Genomic DNA, 17,973 nt, shown 5'->3' with positions numbered 1-17,973 from the left:
TAATAAATATATTTTTCTTTTTTTTAAGAACTCATTTGAATCTTGTTTATGAAAATACTCTATGATTAAAGTTAGGATTAATTATCTCGTTTTGTTTATTTATTAAATGATTTTTATTTTTAATGAAGTGAATTAATTGTTTCTTCGGGGAAGGGCTTACATTGTCCCTCAACTCTTTGAATTGGTACAAACTACCCTCCGTCCATTTTTTTTGTCCCACAAATACCTCTAACATCAACTGTTTGGCTCAAAATACCCTTATTGCAAACCGCTCACACTTTAGGCCGTTCAAAATAGGGCAATCTTATACCAAATCTCATAGTTTAAGGACATTTTAAGCCGTTCTTAGTTAAAATAATTTGAAATTACTTAATATATAGGCTCATATGATTGACATGATCTTGGGTCCCATACAATTTTTAAAAGAAACATTTTTTCTAAAAACTTACGATTTTTATTTTTATTTTATATTTAGAAACAACACTTCTTTCATAATACATTATATTGCATATAGTAACATCAACTTTCCCGTCCTATACAAACACGTATGAACGCAAGCTGACAATTTCTTGAAGAAGTGTATACTACAAAGCTCTCATATTTTTAAGCACCTCTAGATACCATGAACCATGAACACTGGCTGAAACAGTTGCCACTACCAACAGATCTTCCATAGCCTCAACCAGCTTTCCAGTGAGTAAACTGGCACCGACACGTTTCAGGCTGTTCTCCGCCAATCGCCTACCCTCAGCTCCGCTTCCGCAAAGTAAAATTGCTTTTGCTGCCAAAAAAACAGTGCGCGAAACTCGAGTGAAAATGGCATCCCCCGCTCGCAAGCTCTTTGCCAACACATTCGCCATGATCTCCTTCCTTGCTTGAAGCTTCTTTGGCTCATCACCTTCTAGGCAAAGGCTCAGTGTATCAACAACTTCAGTAATACCAGCATCCTCCATGTTATCCAGAAGCTTAAACAGCTTTGTAATAGATTTTGATGATATATCTTCTATCTCTGAGGGGTTGGTAACCAGGCATTCAGCAAGAAGAGTCTGCCGCAAAACCAATATGCTGCAAAACACACCCACAAAAAAAATAAAAAAAATATTAGCAAGCAAAGAGGTCCTCCTCCACTATATCACGTCCTTTTTCCCAACCCCGGCAATACCACCCGAAGTACAACAACACAAAGCAAAACCTCAAAGGGATTCAACAAATCAAATCTTCCAGTTGAAAACAAAAAGTCGTGGATAGCAAGTAAATTAAAACTAGTAACAAATTTTAAGATGGAAAATTGCAAGTCAGCACTTTCTAACCCTACAGGGAATATCCTGCTCACAATGGACCCCTTGAGGAATTGAAGAATCTTCTATTATGATGACCAGCATATTCTATCCAGACTTCCCTCAGTATATGTTAAATTCACATCTCACCCAGTTGAAAGTATCCACAACTTCGCGACTATATATACTTGCCTAACACACGATTTGACACACATAAGAATAAAGCATGCTGCCTTAAATTTGTAGCCACCTACAAATTTTCATGACTGACCCCACAATTACAATTTATGGGATGTAACTAGGCAAAATCCATCCATTTCCCTAAGCATGCCCAAAATTAGCATTAAATGTTACATCCGTAGCTAATAGGAAACCATTGTGAATTATCATTACCAAAGACAGTTTCCTTTGACCAGAAATAGGATCTAAACTGACAAATTAAAAAGGCATTTTTGCTTTAGATGAGACCAACAGCCCATCTGAAATGCAACTTACAAGTCATTCCATACCCCTCACAATGAGAACATAGAAATTATTTCTGAACAAAAAAGAGGATCATCGTAAATAATTAAACTGTGTATTGCACATCATCAAAATATGCAGACATGAGAAAGGACCTGGAAGAAAGGAAAGAAAAGTAACAGCACCTAGTACAGATTACAATGATTTTCTGGAGGAAAGCCTGGACAGCTCTCAATCTGGAGAAATTCAATTTCAAAGTCTCCGGTAGTGTTTCCACTGTCAACCCCTCAATTTCACAGACAAGTTGCAACAAACCGAGCCTTAAAAACAGATCAACCTTCTCTCCCTTGCATTCTGGTTGTTCGGCTTCTGAAACAAAAGATTTACAGATGTGATAAAAAAACTGAGTAATGCTTATGTTGCTTATAGGTATTTCCACATAATCACAGACAACAGTTGAAAAAAAAGAAGGTACTGAAGTAACTAACCATTAGTCTTCAGGGTTGGAGGATCTGATATCCTTAGAGAGCTACCTCCAGCTCTAAGTGTGATTGGAGCTTTCTCCAAAGAATGTGCCCCACTGCTCAACCTCAGAGATGATAATGAATTCAGGTGGTCATCCCACTCTTGCCCAGCCACTAACATGACAGAAGATAGCCATTGCTTCACTAATGGTAGAGAGATTGGAGCCTCAGTAGGAGGACCATAGCGGTTGGAAAAAGAACTTCTAAGGTATTCAAAACCAGCAGGTCCCTTGATTAATGGTTCCAACAATTTGATGCGTGCTTTGCTTATTTCACCTTTGAGTTTCTGGAGGAAAATATAAGGAATTATCAAATTAAAATACATGCGCGCGGACAAGCTAAACAGCACAGAGAAGGCCACTATTACGATTTCTGGTTCTTCTTTTTCCTCGTTGAAAGTACCAGTATTCATTCAAGACAAATAAGCTCAGTGTTCGACTTGCATTTATTCAAGGAGGCTCAGTCAGAAAAAGTTATGCCACATTATTAGCACTTTATGATAATGTCTTACAAGAGCTAAATGTGTCAAGAGCTGGCATAGAACTGGTGAAGCAATAAATAGGAACTAAATACTTTGCCATATGACCTATTGCTTGGGTTAGCATCGAAATACTTTGCCAAGATTTTTGCTGTATTTCCTTCTCTTTCCCTATACTTCAACAAGCTCCTTTCCCTCTAAACTACCATGTTTGTCTCTTCCTTTTACTTTTTCCTTCCCGTCCAAAAAAGAATTCAGACGAGAAAATAGTAAATATTTGTTGATTATGGTATATTTGGATAGTGTAGAATGCTTAAATATGGTATGATTAAAAAAGTCTAGATATGAGTACCATAATTAACAATATTCAACACTCACCTTAATCTGCCTTAGAACAAATTGCAAACCCTTGATAACCAAAGAAGCAAACAATGCAGTGCTGTTTTCTCTGTCCTGAGTATTTTCCCCTAGTTCTTTCAGGAATTTCTGGTGATTAGTATTCAATTCATCTTCAACCAAAGGTACTGAGAGTTTCCTCAAAGTAACCAAAGCAAATTCCAAAATCCTTCCAAAATAATCCATGTCCAATGTCCCTGAGTTTAGAACCTGATAAAATGACAAAACAAGAAACCTAAAGCAAGTCAGACAGCAAGCAACATTAACAAACTACTAGTGCGGAAAGATATCCAATTGTACCAGCAAATTTAGTACCTGTGATAGGATATTAATATCAACGGTTTCGACTATCTCCTGTCTCCAACTTGGAGGAGACATCTCACACAGTTCATTTTGTACTTCCTTCATAAGCTTGAGAACCCAACTGAAATCAGGGTTATCCTGATTCAAGGATTGCATAACACCATCCCAGAAAGCCTCTTCCATTCTCTCTTTCACTCTAGCCTATAATGACAGATCAAGAGATTGTAGGTAATCTCTCTCAGTTTATATAGAGAGGAAACAACTATCCATTAAGTAAAGCCAAGTTATTTACCTTAGCACTCTCTTTTTCTTCACTAACGATCTCCAAGCCACAACCCTTGTGAATAATTTCATTCAAAAGCACTTCATTCTCAGTCGCACGTAATAAACCAGTAGATATGCTTTTTTGAGGAGTTCCAGAGCCACGTTTATCGCACAAGTATGAATCATCTTCCACAGACACGGGCCAAGCAATGCCCTGTGTACCACAACACCTTTCATTTTCATTGAACTCCTCCGAATTCTTGATTTCAGAGTTATCAGATGAACCAGCTGAACTCGGAGAACCAGTCTCCATGGAGTCAATAAACCTAGACCGCAGCTCAGAAAGAGCATGTTCCAGACGTTCAAGTCCAGCATTACCACTCAGCTGCTTGACCTTTGCCCAAATAAGTTTCTGATTTTCAATCACCTGTAACAGTAAGTTAGCTTCAAGGAATTAAGCCAGTAAACATGTATTCTATCTCCAATTCAGTGTCCCATTTTCTCCAGACAAAATCAATAAAATGAAAATTTGAAAATAGAGACATGATATAGAGAATGCTTATCAAGAAAAACAATAATTGATATAGACACGTGGAAAAATTTAGAGGCCAGAACTTGATATTCTTTTTTTTTTCTGACGCTGAAAACCTAAAAGGCAGCTATGAAGTAACTTGAAACTAGACTACAGGATATATATATATATATATATACATTGATAAAGATGAAGTTTAGACTATTGGTGATATATAATAAACAGAATGTCATAAACTGCCGATAAGACATTGAAATCTCAACTTGTAAAAAGGTGGATATTATTGTAGGACAACGAAATGAAAAGATGGATATTCAGCCACGAGACAAGGGAGTGGGAGTCATCAAATGCAAATTTCAAGAACAACTCGTGTCTTGCAAACCCACACCTGCCTCTGGAAAGAACTGAATTCGGCTGTCAGATCATCGTAATCTCCCATAACCTGCTTGCAAGTCTGAATCAGAGAGAGCTCCAGTTGACAAGCAGTACTTATCAAATCCTCTTCTAGCAACTTGACATCCTTAACTTTCCACATCACAAAGTGAAATAGATAAGAGCACCATGCTTTATCAAAAGCTTTGAGCTGAGAACTGAAAGCCAGCCTCACTGGGCTCTCCTCTTCTGTAGATTTAATGGGACCTCCTACAATAATTTTAAGCAGCAATTCGAACTCTTTAACAAAGGTTCCAGCAGATTCAGCAAGAGCAAATTCAGACTGCCCCTTTGCAGTGAAAACTGAACCTGGATGTCCTAGAATCATATATGCACAGAGAACTACTCTGACTGGGTACCTTGATAACTTGACTGGAGCTGCCACTTCCCCCCTAGCTGGGACTGAGGAAGCGGCATGCTCAAGAAGATGATTAATATTTTCGAAACAAAGTACATCTCTGGGACCAAGAAGCTCATGTCTGATACTAATGCGGTACTCTAGTCGATCGAGTAATGTTTTTGCATTTTGGATGGTCGCACTTGACCCCATCTTCACTGCAAGTTGCTCAAAAGGCATTCCTTCAACAGATTTTTTGTTAATATCTAGGGTCATATATGCTTTAGCCAATGAAAAAGTTGTTCGTCTTAGTTGGATGAACTGTCTCCAGCACCTGGAAATAATGATAGCAATACGCTACAATGAGGATAGAAGAGGACAACCACAATGCATGACCCACGCTACAGAGGAAGCCAATAAATAGCATGTTATCTGTACATAATATTAGATAAACTATTGAGTTCATTTTTACATACAAGAACGTCCAAATACAAAAAACGACACCACCTCATAGCGGTAGTCAGCACATCAGAACAGAGGGAACAAATAAATTGTAATGTGTATGTCTTTCTTCTTTTCTTTTTCTTTTAATTTAAGATTGTGACATATATTTCTTTACTTAAAAATGAAAAGATACTTATTTCTCAAAGAAAAAGAGTAGCAAAAATTGTTATGTATTTTAACCACTCAACTCCTAGGATATGCTTCAAAAGTTTAACGTCTCTTGGAAGGGGATATAATTAAGGGCGAGCAGTTGTTTGCCATTTGCTTAATCTTTAATGCATGGTACAAATTTCAGTCCAAGAATGGGTTTGATTGCAACATTCCTCTGATAATGTAGAATCAACTACATAATTTTTTTTAATAACCTTGGTGTTTGAGCCAACTTGCACGTACCTCAATTTATTTCATGTGATACCTGCTAAATCACACCAGCGCAGGTACCAGTAAATCACCTAGTGTTTAAAATCAACTACATTTTTGAGTACCTATAAGATCTCTTTGATCTTTATAATGCAAAACCTCAATGCCTCAACCTAACCCCTCAGCGTCACGAGAAAAGAAGTGCTAAAAGGGGAAGGGATGTAATATGATAATATATGTCATGCAATAATTATAAGTCCTTTTTTTTGACACAGTAGTGTCGGGTCAGCTTGCCTGCATTTTGACTATTTAACTTTTCCATGGGGTACACCTCCCACCAACATAGATACAGAGTCTGCCAATCAAAAGATAGACATATGGGAGAAAATTACCTAAAGTTGTCTCAGCTGGAATGTAACCCCTTGTGACCCATGGGTTTCACTCACTTCATTGACCATGGGTGCAAGAATTATGAACTTTCTTAAGAGCTCACATGAAATTATATTGAAGTTCAGCACAACATAGACAGCCCCAAATCACATTATGGAAGCCTAATAAACTGAGATACTTAATTTCTTTTGCCTAAATGAACCTAGAGAGTTGCAGAGTTGCAGCAATAAAAGTTCTTGAAATGCCCTACAACCTACTTTTAAACATGTTTGCTGAAGGAATCTGGAACTTGACTTTCCATTCAGTTCACTGACTTCCTTCTTGATTAATAAAGTAAAAATGACAAAAGCCTACTTTAGTTTAAAATTGATATCAACATTAATTATCCACAGGAAGAAACATCTAAAATAATGAATGCAAACATAAAGAAAGTTCATAGCTACAAATTTACCTTGCTACGTTAATAGACAAAAACTCCCCCCACGCAATTATGTCTGAACAAGAATGACGTGAACTTAGCAGACTTCGCCTCTGCTTTAAATACTCTGCTCTGAGCCTCTTTGCCTAATGATTACAACAATATTAGACATTGGTATAGCAATGATAGCTTGCACTTACTTCATACAAGAAAAATTATAAATCCATTATGAATCCAACAACCAGCTAACACAGGAAAAATCTATTGGGTCAAACATGTTTAACATCAACACCAATCAGACAGCATTCAGGCACATGTTTCATGTTAACTCTGTGCTATCTTACTTTATTTAATGCCTTAATTGAAGGGGAAAAGGTCAAATTTACCCCTCTACTTTAAAATTTTGTCTACATTTAACCTCCGTTATACTATCGGGACAAACTTACCTCTGTGGTTAGCAAAGTTATCAAAATTACGTCCAGCCCTAACAGAAATCCCCAATTTTCAGATTCAGATTTTTTTTTTTAACACACTTATTTATATCTGCAAGTTCAAAAAGTATTCACTAACTAATTGCTAAACCATATTTTAATGGAGTTTCGCATGGGCAATAATTGATTCCGAGAACACAAAAATTGATTTGATTCATTTAATATTCACTTGTAATATAAAAGACAATTAGGGGGTGTTTGGATTGGTTCTTTTTAAGTGGATTATAAGTTAAAAGTCATAAGTTGGGAACACCCAACTTTTGATTTTTGACTTTTTTTTTGTCCTTTTTCAGCTTTAAAAAGTGCTTAAAAACACTTTCCAAAAATAGCTTAAAAACCAAAAGTCACTAAAATAAGTCAATCCAAACACCCACTTAATCTATTCATGTTATTTTACATGTCGCAACAAGTAATTTAATTAATCGCGTTTTTAGGTTACATATCTATGTTAATTATAGAAAGTTACCTATAAAAGGATATTTAGTAACCTAATAATGTTCTTTTTATATTGTCAATCAATGTATAAAAATTACCAAAAAATGTATAGAAATTAAACTCTCTATATATACACTACATAAAAAATTAAAAAAAGGTCCCTCATATCAGCATCTCTTAAGAAACAGGATGCAGCTGTCAAAAAATAGTGGATCTCAGTGATTAACTCCAATAGTTAGACAAAGTCTTGTCTTATTGATTAGTCCTCTAATTTGACCCACCAAAAAAGGTATAAATCATCCAAGATCCGCTTTTCAAAATAAGTTTTCTTGTCTTATTGATTAGTCCTCTAATTTGACCCACCAAAAAAGGTATAAATTATCCAAGATTCACCTCTTTTCAGAATAAGTTTTCATTTCTCTTATACATTTTGAAACTTTTCTTCTTTTTTTTCAAATATAATTAATAGACGAGGGAAACACGTTTCAAAAATTAGAATTCCCCCATCAAATTTTGTGATCCTTCTAAAAACTTGGAATATGTGAGAATTTGTAATCATTTCTTAGATAATACAGATTTGGTATTTGATAATTTTGTTAGGACTGGGATAGTTTTGAAAACTTTGCTAACAGCAGGGTAAATTTGCCCCTATAGTATAACAGAAGTTAAATGCAGACAATATAGGAAAGTAGAAGGGTAAATTTGACTCTTTTCCCATAATTGAATGTGGATACCAGAGTCACACTACTAGACACCAATATGACGCTTTGTTCCTGTATGATGTTTACATGACAAATAAGTGTAGTTATACAGGATAGACTTTTTGAAAGGGCAAAAATTGGTTTAGCACAAAAACTAATGAAAAATACTCCAATGATCACCTTTATCAGGACCAAGCCTTTGATCAGAGAACATGAATAGATTTAGACATTTGATGTAGTACTAGATGCTCTCATATAGCATGTCAAACTACGTCAAATGCTCTTTTTGATTTTTAATGTGATTTTCAATCACCATTATACCCAAGGATGTTCAACAGCTTGAGCTCTATTGCTTCTGATGTTAGAATGAAAAAAAAGTGCAGAGAGCTTCTGAAATTGATAGGGTGATTCCATGGCACTAATCTGTAATCAGACAGATTAGTGTGGGGACATCACATCTGTAAACAGAATTTACAACTGGGGATTACTTGGAAGTGCAGGTCCTTGGAAAAAAAGCTAGAAGAGTGTGGCCCCAACCAAAGTGAAATGCTTCACTTGGTTGGTAGCCAGAAGAGCCTACTTGACTCATGAGGCTATGCAGAAGAGGGGTATCAACATTGCATCAAGGTGTTTTTTGTGCAAAGAAGCTTTGGAGTCCAACAAGCATCTGTTCCTTCATTGTAGTGTAACAGCACAAGTCTGGGATTTATTTACCAATAAAGCCAATGTTAACTAGGTCATGCCAGAACACACAGCAGACTTACTAAGCTATTGGATCAGAAGGGGAGGAAACAAGAGTCAGAAGAGGTGGTGGAAAACAGTCCCAGCATGTATTTGGTGGAACGTCTGGATAAAAAGCAATCAAAGAATTTTTGAAGCGAAGGAATGTGCTATAGTCTATACAAAAGATTAAGTGGAAAGTTATCACTGTACTAGGTTTTTGGTGAAAAGAACAAGATATAGAGGAGGAGATCGAATTAGTGGATTTTATAGGATCTTTATAAGTCTTTTTCTATAATATTTTTTTGGAGGTGGCCAGCATAGCCCTTAATGCTGAGGAATACAAAAAGTTACTAGTTTCAAAAAAATAAATTTGCAGAGTGCTTCTTTAAGTCTTTGTATCAATTATAAATTCCCTCAGTAAGTTTTTTCCCCTGTTTGGCCTCCTATTCATGTTGAGTTCCTTAATAGAATAGATAGTAACCTTTTGCGTTCAATTAGATTAACACATACCTTTTGGAGACGATTCTCCAGTTGATCTTTTAGTCTTATCCTCTCAATCTCCCGTTGACTATATACAGAGTTTGCTATCTGCTTAACTTGTAATATTCTTGCACGTGCCTTTGATCTCTCTGCTTCCAGAAATCCCAGTCGCTTCTTTTCAGCAGCAGCCCGCTTCCGATGAATAGCAGCCCGGACACACTCCCTGTATTTGCTCTCTTGCATTACCCTCCTTGTTAGCAACTGTGAAATTCGTTCCCTTTTTGCAGCCTTCCATTGCCTACATTTAAGAAGAACCCTCCGGTTCAATTCTGCCCGCTGAGCTCGTGACTCAACCTTATTGCCCAGCTCATCACGTTCTTTCTCAAAACGCATTTCCACAGCATTTTTAGCTGCTTGTCTAAGCTCATCTAATCTTGCCAAGCGCTTCTGAACTTTCGCAAGGATGCTCAACCTGTTTAACAAGTACAGAGCCAATAGCAACCATAAGTGAATTTGAGGTCTATAAAAAGTTGCATGTACAATAATTAGACTGGGGCTACCAGTAAAACAACAGGTTGGGCTTCGACTTGTCATTTCGCATTGAAATCTTACCCCTACCCAAAGTTAATTACGTTCGTTACAGTTCTCACATTTTGCCAAGTTCGCACTTCTCAACCTTATCCTTTATTCTCTTCCACACAAAAATCCACTATGTCACGTGGGTTACAACTAATACAAATGATCGAACCAATTGCCACCACCTTAACATAGTAAATGAGTTGTTGGGTAGACAATTGTACTTTTTCCTGTTTACTCATTTACACATTTACTGTGCAAAACAAAAACCTAGTAACTCATTTACTATGTTAAAGAAAATTTGTCAAAAGAAAAAACTCAAGGATGATGAATTTATACAGACTAGAAATGAGCAACACTCACTCCAGCCCTTCCCAACAGGAAAACAAAAGGAAACCATTTGGTAAGGGAAAGGAAACCATAAGTCATACATGCAACATTAAAGGCTTAATTTCTTAAATCATCACAGCTTAGCTCATAACATGATGCACGTATGAGTTATGACACTCTTTTACCAATAAAAAAAAGTATAACACTATTGTCCAAATACTTATGTGTGATGAAGAAGATTGACAAATATAGAGAAGCCCGAACAGTTTACCTCTTCTTTTCAGCAGCAAGAAGCTTGGCTTCTAGTTGCTTTCTAAGCTCCCCATCCTGCGACAATGAGCATGTCGACGATCTCAATTTCGGCCGTGCCTTGCTCGACAATAACTCATAAAATTGCTGCATTTTATTAATGTTTGGTCAACAACTCAACATAGAGTTACCACATCACGCATAATAACATATTGATAAATTCCTGGAGTAGTATTCATTTATACTCTAAACCATCAAAGCAGCTAGGCAACTTATTTCAAGTTAAAAAATGCCTTAGCATAATACTCAACTACAAGTTCTGAAAAAAATTTGGATTGTTCTCCATGTTAAGCAAATACTTGGCTGAATCAAGTAAACCATTATTTTTAAGAAAGTGAATCAAGTAAATTGAAAAGCACACTATTTCAAATATTACATCGGCCTATATTTTTAGGTTCAAATTCTTTGTGGTAATATCATTCTATATCTTGTATTGTTCAAGAGCTAGGCAAGTTGACAAATTTCTGAACAATACTAAATATGAGCCCCACATATTCTTCTAAAATGCCATCATGAACAGGTTTTTCGTTTTTAACCTAATTGTCAACTAAACAATTAAAATGAAGTGAATTAAATAAAAGAAACCATAAATTCGAATTTAAAGTTCTGATTATCATGCATTGGCGGAAGAAAACATCTGTTTTGCATCTCATTTGAACTTGCTCTGGAAAAACATAATAAAAAATGTTAGATACTTAACATCACCTAAAGCAATATTTTTTTTGATGACAAGGGAAACCCGCAGCCGCTATCCTTTGGGTGCGCACAGGGTAAAACCCGCTCATATGCAATAGCTCGCAAACCACATATGAGAGGTAACCCCACACTAGGCAAGCCTGGTGCGACGAGCTCGACCCAGAAGGCAAACCCCTTGCTTTCGCTGGCAAGGGGTTTCGAACTTGAAACCTCCAACATGGAAGTCCCAAGCTCAAACTACTGGGCCACCCCGAAGGGTATCACCTAAAGCAATATTGTGCAAGTTGTACTGCTAGAATCGACTTTAACATAGTAAATGAGTTTCTTTTTTTAATGAAAAAATAGATGATTTAACATAAGATTTTAAGTCACCTTAACAAGGAACTCATATGACCTTATAAAGTCATCAGGTCTACCAATCCTATTTCTTTCTTCCTTTTTCTTTACCTTACCTTCGTATCTATTTCTTTTCTTTCTATTTCACACAAAATTTCTACCTTATTAGTCAATGCATGAATGCAGTGTGGTTTACAGTTTCAAGTTTATAAAAATTCAGGATGAATTTGGGAATCTAATAAACTACTGATGGTTGATATTTTCCTAAAAACCTCCCTATGGAGTTGATACATTTGTTGTTTTGTACCAAGAATAATAAGAAAAACAAATTCCTTCATTCCATTAAAGAGTCCTAAGCAGAAGTCATTAGCCTCACTACCATTCCTAAATTTCCAAGTGTACTAGACTTTCTTCGATAATCAAATATCCTTGGTAGATACAGAATAGAGTTTTACTGATATTAAGTATCAATTCTCTTAGCATATCTGCAATAGACAAAACCTATACTAAACATCTGGACTAGACAAAATTATTCAAACAATATAATATATATATAATTAGAAATCCCACTTGAAGCTACACTGTTCGACTACATAATACTAGTTAGTTTTTATTTAACATTCTTCAATTTGAATAAACTACTAAAACAAGTTTCATTCTTGTTGGGTATCTACCACTGTAAAGACCTATAGCCTGGAGTAGCACTTTGCTCTTTCCTAATGGCATATCACTAAAAGACCTATAGCCTTGAGTAATACTTTGCTTCCCGTATGCCATATCCAGAACTTTGCTTAATTGATACCAATTCATTAATAAATAGTCAAGAATGCAAATTCATTTTCTCAACCATTTCTATAATAATTTTCATTCTACTACCACTAATTATGAATACAGAAGTCAAATTAACCTAAAAATTCCCCATCCTAGCAAAAAGGATCACATATTTGCAATATATAATAGGAACAAAAGAGAACGAACAGGAAAATTATAACTACCTGACGACGTAATTCGGCGTCCTTCAGCTTGGTTTCAATATCTTGGGCGGTAATAATGGAAGGAGTTTTGGTTTCAAGAAGGCGTCGGCGAAGGCGTCTAGGGAGAAACGATGCAGTCGCATTATTCGAATCATTCACCGGAATGTACAAACCCATTCCGGCGACGTGATCGGACTTTGGAGTTGCCGATTCTATTCTCATCTCCATTTACAGGTGATGATAATTGAACGACGATCGATGAAATCAACCGGCGAAAGTGTTCACGATAAGGAGAAGAGAAACGGAATTGGCCTTTCTTTGAAGATTTTGATATTTTCCGGAGCTCCAATTGATTCAATTAGTTTTTAGAAGCCCCTTTTTTGAAATATTTTTGGGTAAACCGTAAACCCAAGCGGGATTTGAAAACTTATGCATGCGCTATCCACGTGAGTTGATAGGAATATTAGGATTATATAAAGTTAAAGCTTGTTATAACAATTAATAGTTCATTATAATACGATCTGATTTTCTCCCAAAAAGTAATTTTTCCAAGTTAGTTTTATTTTTTATAGTATTGGTATACATTATAGAAATACACTCTTTGTGAATCAGACACATATGATAAGATTTTATAAGAAATATATTATATTACATATAAAATAAAATGTTAAAATACTTTTAATTATTATTATTAATGGATATATGTAGATAAATATTAAGTATGAATGTCTAAAAAAATCATAACTTGGAGAAATGCTACTGGTGTTTGCATTTTTTGTGCATTCATATTGTTGTTGTTTTTTTTATTATATTGATTAATAAATACAATTCTTTTTCTTGATACACAAAATCATTAAATTAAATTTTTGTGTACTTTTGTTCATAATAAATTAATAATAAGATTTAAAGATTAAATGTCAGTGTTTATATAGTCGCATCTCGCCATAGTAATTATAAATTTTTAGACGCACATCGTCAATGTAACAAGGTTTGAATGTACTAATAAGTTGCATCAAGTTACATCAAGTTATTATAATTGAAATGATAAATATATACAGTTAAATATCAATGAAGTGATAAAAATTAACTAATTCGATGCAAAAAATGAAAATTTTATAATTGACATATATAGGACAGGACTAGAGGAGTGTCATGTGTGAGTTTTTTACTTATTGATCTTTAAAAAAATGTTTTGACTTTTAATCTTGTTGAAGATGCTCATTTTTTACGACAATTTAGGAGCCACAAAGTCACAATTTGAACCTAATGTTAGGAGCTTAAATTCTACTCCACGTAACCCACTTAAGGGACACCTAATGGGATATCTGATTTTGCCATTTTTGGTATAATCTCAAATTGGAATTATTATTATTTTTTTTCCTTTTTTTTTAAAACTATGGTATAATTACAATCCAACATGATCTAATTTACAAATAGCCAGTAAATATATAGATCATTTATATTTGACTATGATATATTTAAATGTATATACATAATGCATAAGTATATAAAGTTTTATATATTTCAACTATATTGATTAATAAATATTGATCACTTTGACAATGGCTTCTAAAGGTCCCAAACTTCCTTGGCCATAATCTTCATCTGAAGAATAACATTTCCAGCTTGTAGTATCAAAGTATTCCAAGGAGTATTGATCCTAACTTGACTGAAATGTTTATGGAGGATAATATATATATATATATGGTATTCATGGCAGATTTGGTGGATGATCTTAAGGGCAACTCGGTACACTACGTAGATTAAGGAGAAGGGCCGCACCCTTAGGTGGATGATCTTAGGGATGTAAATTTTTACTTGTTCATAATTCATCTTGCACCTAGCTTTTCATATGTGCCAGAAAATAAAGAGAGGGATGTTTTAGTTAACTAGCCATTAGTTAGATGATTTTTATGTGATAAGTAATACTCCTTCTGTGTAATAATATTTATCCTTTATTGATTTTGCACATTTCTTAAGAAAATTTAAATAGAATGATTATTTAACTATATCACCATTTAAATATAATAAATATAATATCTTGAAAAATATAATAAAGAAATGATAATAATTAATGATAAGGGTAAATTATGAACTAACTAAAATTATTCATCGATTTCATAAAGTGCACAAGTATTGTTGGACATTCCAAAATAATATAATGGACAACTGTTATTTAACGGAGGGAGTAGTAAAAAGGAAATTAAACGTCTTTTTTGTTACATCAGTAGTAAGAGGGAGTACTGATCCATTATTACGTTAAACCATCATCATGCATCAGCCCTAAAGCAGATTTATTGTAAGTTGTAATTACACGTAAGGCAGACAGAAAGTTGTGTTCGTAAATGTAAGTCAATTTTTTGGGAAAATGGAGAGCCAAAAAAAGTTGTGTTAAATGACAAACATACTCTTAACTAGAGTACTCTATTAATCAAGGATTAGTATTAGGCACTTGGATTAGAGAGATGGCTCCAATCGTCGTTTCTCAAAAAGCACAGTAATCGTTTATTAATTAAGAATTTTAATCCTGATCAGCTGCTCAATCTACCAAAAAAAAGGTGTAGTAATTTTTTTCCTTTTAATTTTCTTTTTGAAGTATGTACTCTGTTTTAACATGATTTCAGTAAGATTACTGATATGTGTTCTTTTTTTAGTCATACAATATGTAATAATTGATCGTATTTTGTCAACATTTACTATTATTTCACTTTCATATTTATAGTAGCCTTTATTTAATCTATCAACGGAAAGATCTTCATGTGTTTTCTGACAACGAATTATAAAAAAGGTTGAGTTAAACTTGTCCTGGCTCTGTTTTGTTTTTACAGTATATATATTATTCTTCACTCAGCGATGTTGTTTGATGTAGGTAATTTGACTTAACAAGATATATAAGAGCGCACACTACTTCTGGTTGGACGTACAGGTGATGGAAAAAGTGCAACAGGCAATAGCATTCTTGGAACTAAGGCTTTCAAGTCGATGCACTGCTCTTCTTGTGTTACAACTGCTAGCCAGCTTCAAACTACTCAATTACAAGACGGAAATATACTTAACGTCATTGATACCCCTGGTGTGTATATATATAGCCAAATTTCTTCACTATATATAGTAGGATCGCGTTCATTTTGAACTTACTAATTCTAATTAATGCACATATGAGTCCGGCATCTTGTTTTATTGTGTAATCTGGAAATTGCAGGACTGTTTGATATTTCCCGTGATCCTGATTTTGTTATAAAAGAACTTGTTAAGTGCTTTGATCTGGCTAAGGATGGCATCCATGCTCTACTTTTGGTTCTGTCTGGACGAAGCCGGTTCTCAAGAGAAGAACAAGCTTCTGTGCAATGCTTTGAGAGAAAAATTATTGATTACATGATTGTGGTCTTTACTGGAGGAGATGAGCTTGAAGAAAATGATGTGGTTTTGGTTGATTACTTAGACCATTGCCCTGAGCCTTTAAAGGTTAAGATTATTTACAGATATCTTGTGTAGTTAAACTGGCAGCAGATCATACTTTGTTATTTATTTGCATTTTAGCATTCTTCAAGTATCATATGTTCATAAAAAAAGTTAAAATCGCTTGCTCCTGAGTGTGAAGGTTGATCTAAATGAATTATTTGTGCTTCTGTTACAGGAAACTCTTGAAAAATGTGGCAACAGATATGTACTTTTTGACAATAAGACTGAGGATCCAGTGAAGAAAGCTGAACAATTGACAAATCTTATTTCTTAAGTTAATTTGGTTGTGGAAAAGAACAGTGGAAAACCATATACAAAAGACCTGTTCATGGAATCAAAGGTAAGTTCGGATTCCTCTACGTCCCAAACAGCTCAAGTAGGAAATCTTGTAGTTTGTGACTGATCGAGTACCTTGTAAATATGATATTCTTGTACCCTTTCGTATTAACAGGTTGAATCTAAGCTGTGGTTGATGAGGCATCTTGAAGTGGAGTTGGAAAAAGAGCGTGCAGCTCGGTTGCAAGCAGAACAAAATGCAGAAGCAGCTCTAATGAAGTTGGAAGATATGAGTTCAATGGTGACGTATGAGGAACCCCACGCAAAAAAATGGGGAATATTTCCTAACAATATGTGTCTTATTTTATGAAATACTAATTCTTGATGCATATGTTTTTTCATGAAGTAAGTTGAGGAGTACCTATGTTTTTGTCTTTTGGAGTTTAAAAGCATAAAACATTGTTTCTGTATGAAGTTTTCAAAACTCTCGTATTACTTGGAAGGCTTTCTAAGTAAAACAATCTTGAAAGGTTGTTTGTGCTATATTTCGAAGCTTTGACAAGTGGATTATGTTGAGTTGGAGAAATACTTAGACCTACAAATGCAGTTGAAAACTCTTTAAGGATTTTATAAAATGATGAACTATAATATAGTACTTGTTAGAAATAGGTACCATTAGTGAAATAATTCGACTCATGAAGCATTTTTTGAATTTTAGGATATTGTCTCCTTGTCGTAGAGTTGGTAAAAGGGAAACTATACAAATTGGATCCACTAAGCAAAGTATTTATCTAAATTGAATTTAATCCAATATATTTATCTTGATTGACCCAGGGTCTAAACTATTTATCTGACTGCCCCTTTATTTTATTTATAGAACCATTGTTGATAACATTGGAGTATATGTATTCTACATCAGAGTACATATGTATTTTGATGGTAATTATATACTCTGATGCTCAAGCAGGAATTGAGCCGTCTTTTCATTGAAACGTTGTCTTTTTCTCCTTGATGTCATACGAGTATATGAGTAACTAAGTAGTGTCTTCAAAAGCACCGCTTCTTCCTATGTGATATCAATAAAGTATATATTTACTTTGATGGTATCAAGTAGGAATGGCAAAATGCGTAAATAAATTACTCATCTTAAATGAGTTGGGTACCCAACTCATTTATGATTTAACTCATTTAAAATGGATAAAGAAACGAGTTAAATTCATATTACTCATTTAAAAGTGGGTAGTTAAATGGGTAAAATGGGTAAAAGAGTGTAACATCCGACAATTTGAAATAGCTAAGAAGAGGCTTGGAATTTGAAATTTTTCATTTTTGGAAAGGATTTAAAAATCTGGAAATTTGGCTAAGTGTGCAAATCAGTGAGTTTTTGGCCAACTTTGAACAGTTATAACTTCCATCTCAGGATGAGTTAGGAGTAATTCCAGTAATGGTTGTGAAGCTTGTGGAATGATCTTTCGAACGCCACCGAGTTTGCTCGATTCCGAGTTCG

The 17,973-nt window shown here is 34.8% G+C and overlaps 2 protein-coding genes across 3 annotated transcripts; one reads left to right on the top strand and one right to left on the bottom strand.

Annotated features, from left to right (window-relative positions):
- Nucleotides 1-431: 431 nt before the first annotated feature.
- Nucleotides 432-13,096, bottom strand: LOC102598750 (uncharacterized). 2 transcript variants are annotated; one of them, XM_006356445.2, is made up of 11 exons: nucleotides 12,750-13,096; nucleotides 10,685-10,809; nucleotides 9,538-9,979; nucleotides 6,711-6,823; nucleotides 4,625-5,339; nucleotides 3,733-4,131; nucleotides 3,453-3,641; nucleotides 3,120-3,347; nucleotides 2,228-2,549; nucleotides 1,925-2,108; nucleotides 432-1,065 (listed from the first exon to the last, which is right to left on the bottom strand). In XM_006356445.2, exons 1-11 carry the CDS (start codon nucleotides 12,954-12,956, stop codon nucleotides 585-587), a joined length of 3,405 nt encoding a protein of 1,134 aa, XP_006356507.1. In that variant the 5' UTR covers nucleotides 12,957-13,096; the 3' UTR covers nucleotides 432-584. The 2 variants fall into 2 exon arrangements, with proteins under 2 accessions (XP_006356507.1, XP_015168436.1); XM_015312950.1 differs by having other exon boundaries at nucleotides 1,925-2,105.
- Nucleotides 13,097-15,581: 2,485 nt separating this feature from the next.
- LOC107062369 (protein AIG1-like) lies at nucleotides 15,582-16,464 on the top strand. The gene is made up of 4 exons (XM_015312923.1): nucleotides 15,582-15,597; nucleotides 15,655-15,801; nucleotides 15,931-16,193; nucleotides 16,366-16,464. The coding sequence occupies exons 1-4, from the start codon at nucleotides 15,582-15,584 to the stop codon at nucleotides 16,462-16,464; spliced, it is 525 nt and encodes a 174-aa protein (XP_015168409.1).
- Nucleotides 16,465-17,973: the final 1,509 nt, after the last annotated feature.

Source organism: Solanum tuberosum, unplaced genomic scaffold (assembly GCF_000226075.1).
Source record: "Solanum tuberosum cultivar DM 1-3 516 R44 unplaced genomic scaffold, SolTub_3.0 scf00222, whole genome shotgun sequence".
Taxonomy (NCBI): domain Eukaryota; kingdom Viridiplantae; phylum Streptophyta; class Magnoliopsida; order Solanales; family Solanaceae; genus Solanum; species Solanum tuberosum.
This window is presented reverse-complemented; position numbering and strand designations above follow the sequence as displayed.

Excerpts from the sequence above, each read along its gene's own strand:
- LOC102598750 (XM_006356445.2), bottom strand. The coding sequence starts at position 12,956 with ATGGAGATGAGAATAGAATCGGCAACTCCAAAGTCCGATCACGTCGCC. Across the intron at positions 9,980-10,684 it reads CTTGCTGCTGAAAAGAAGAG|GTTGAGCATCCTTGCGAAAG; the intron begins GTAAACTGTTCG and ends CTTGTTAAACAG. Across the intron at positions 3,348-3,452 it reads ATATTAATATCCTATCACAG|GTTCTAAACTCAGGGACATT; the intron begins GTACTAAATTTG and ends TCATTTTATCAG.
- LOC107062369 (XM_015312923.1), top strand. Across the intron at positions 15,802-15,930 it reads TAACGTCATTGATACCCCTG|GACTGTTTGATATTTCCCGT; the intron begins GTGTGTATATAT and ends TGGAAATTGCAG. Across the intron at positions 16,194-16,365 it reads ATTGCCCTGAGCCTTTAAAG|GAAACTCTTGAAAAATGTGG; the intron begins GTTAAGATTATT and ends CTTCTGTTACAG.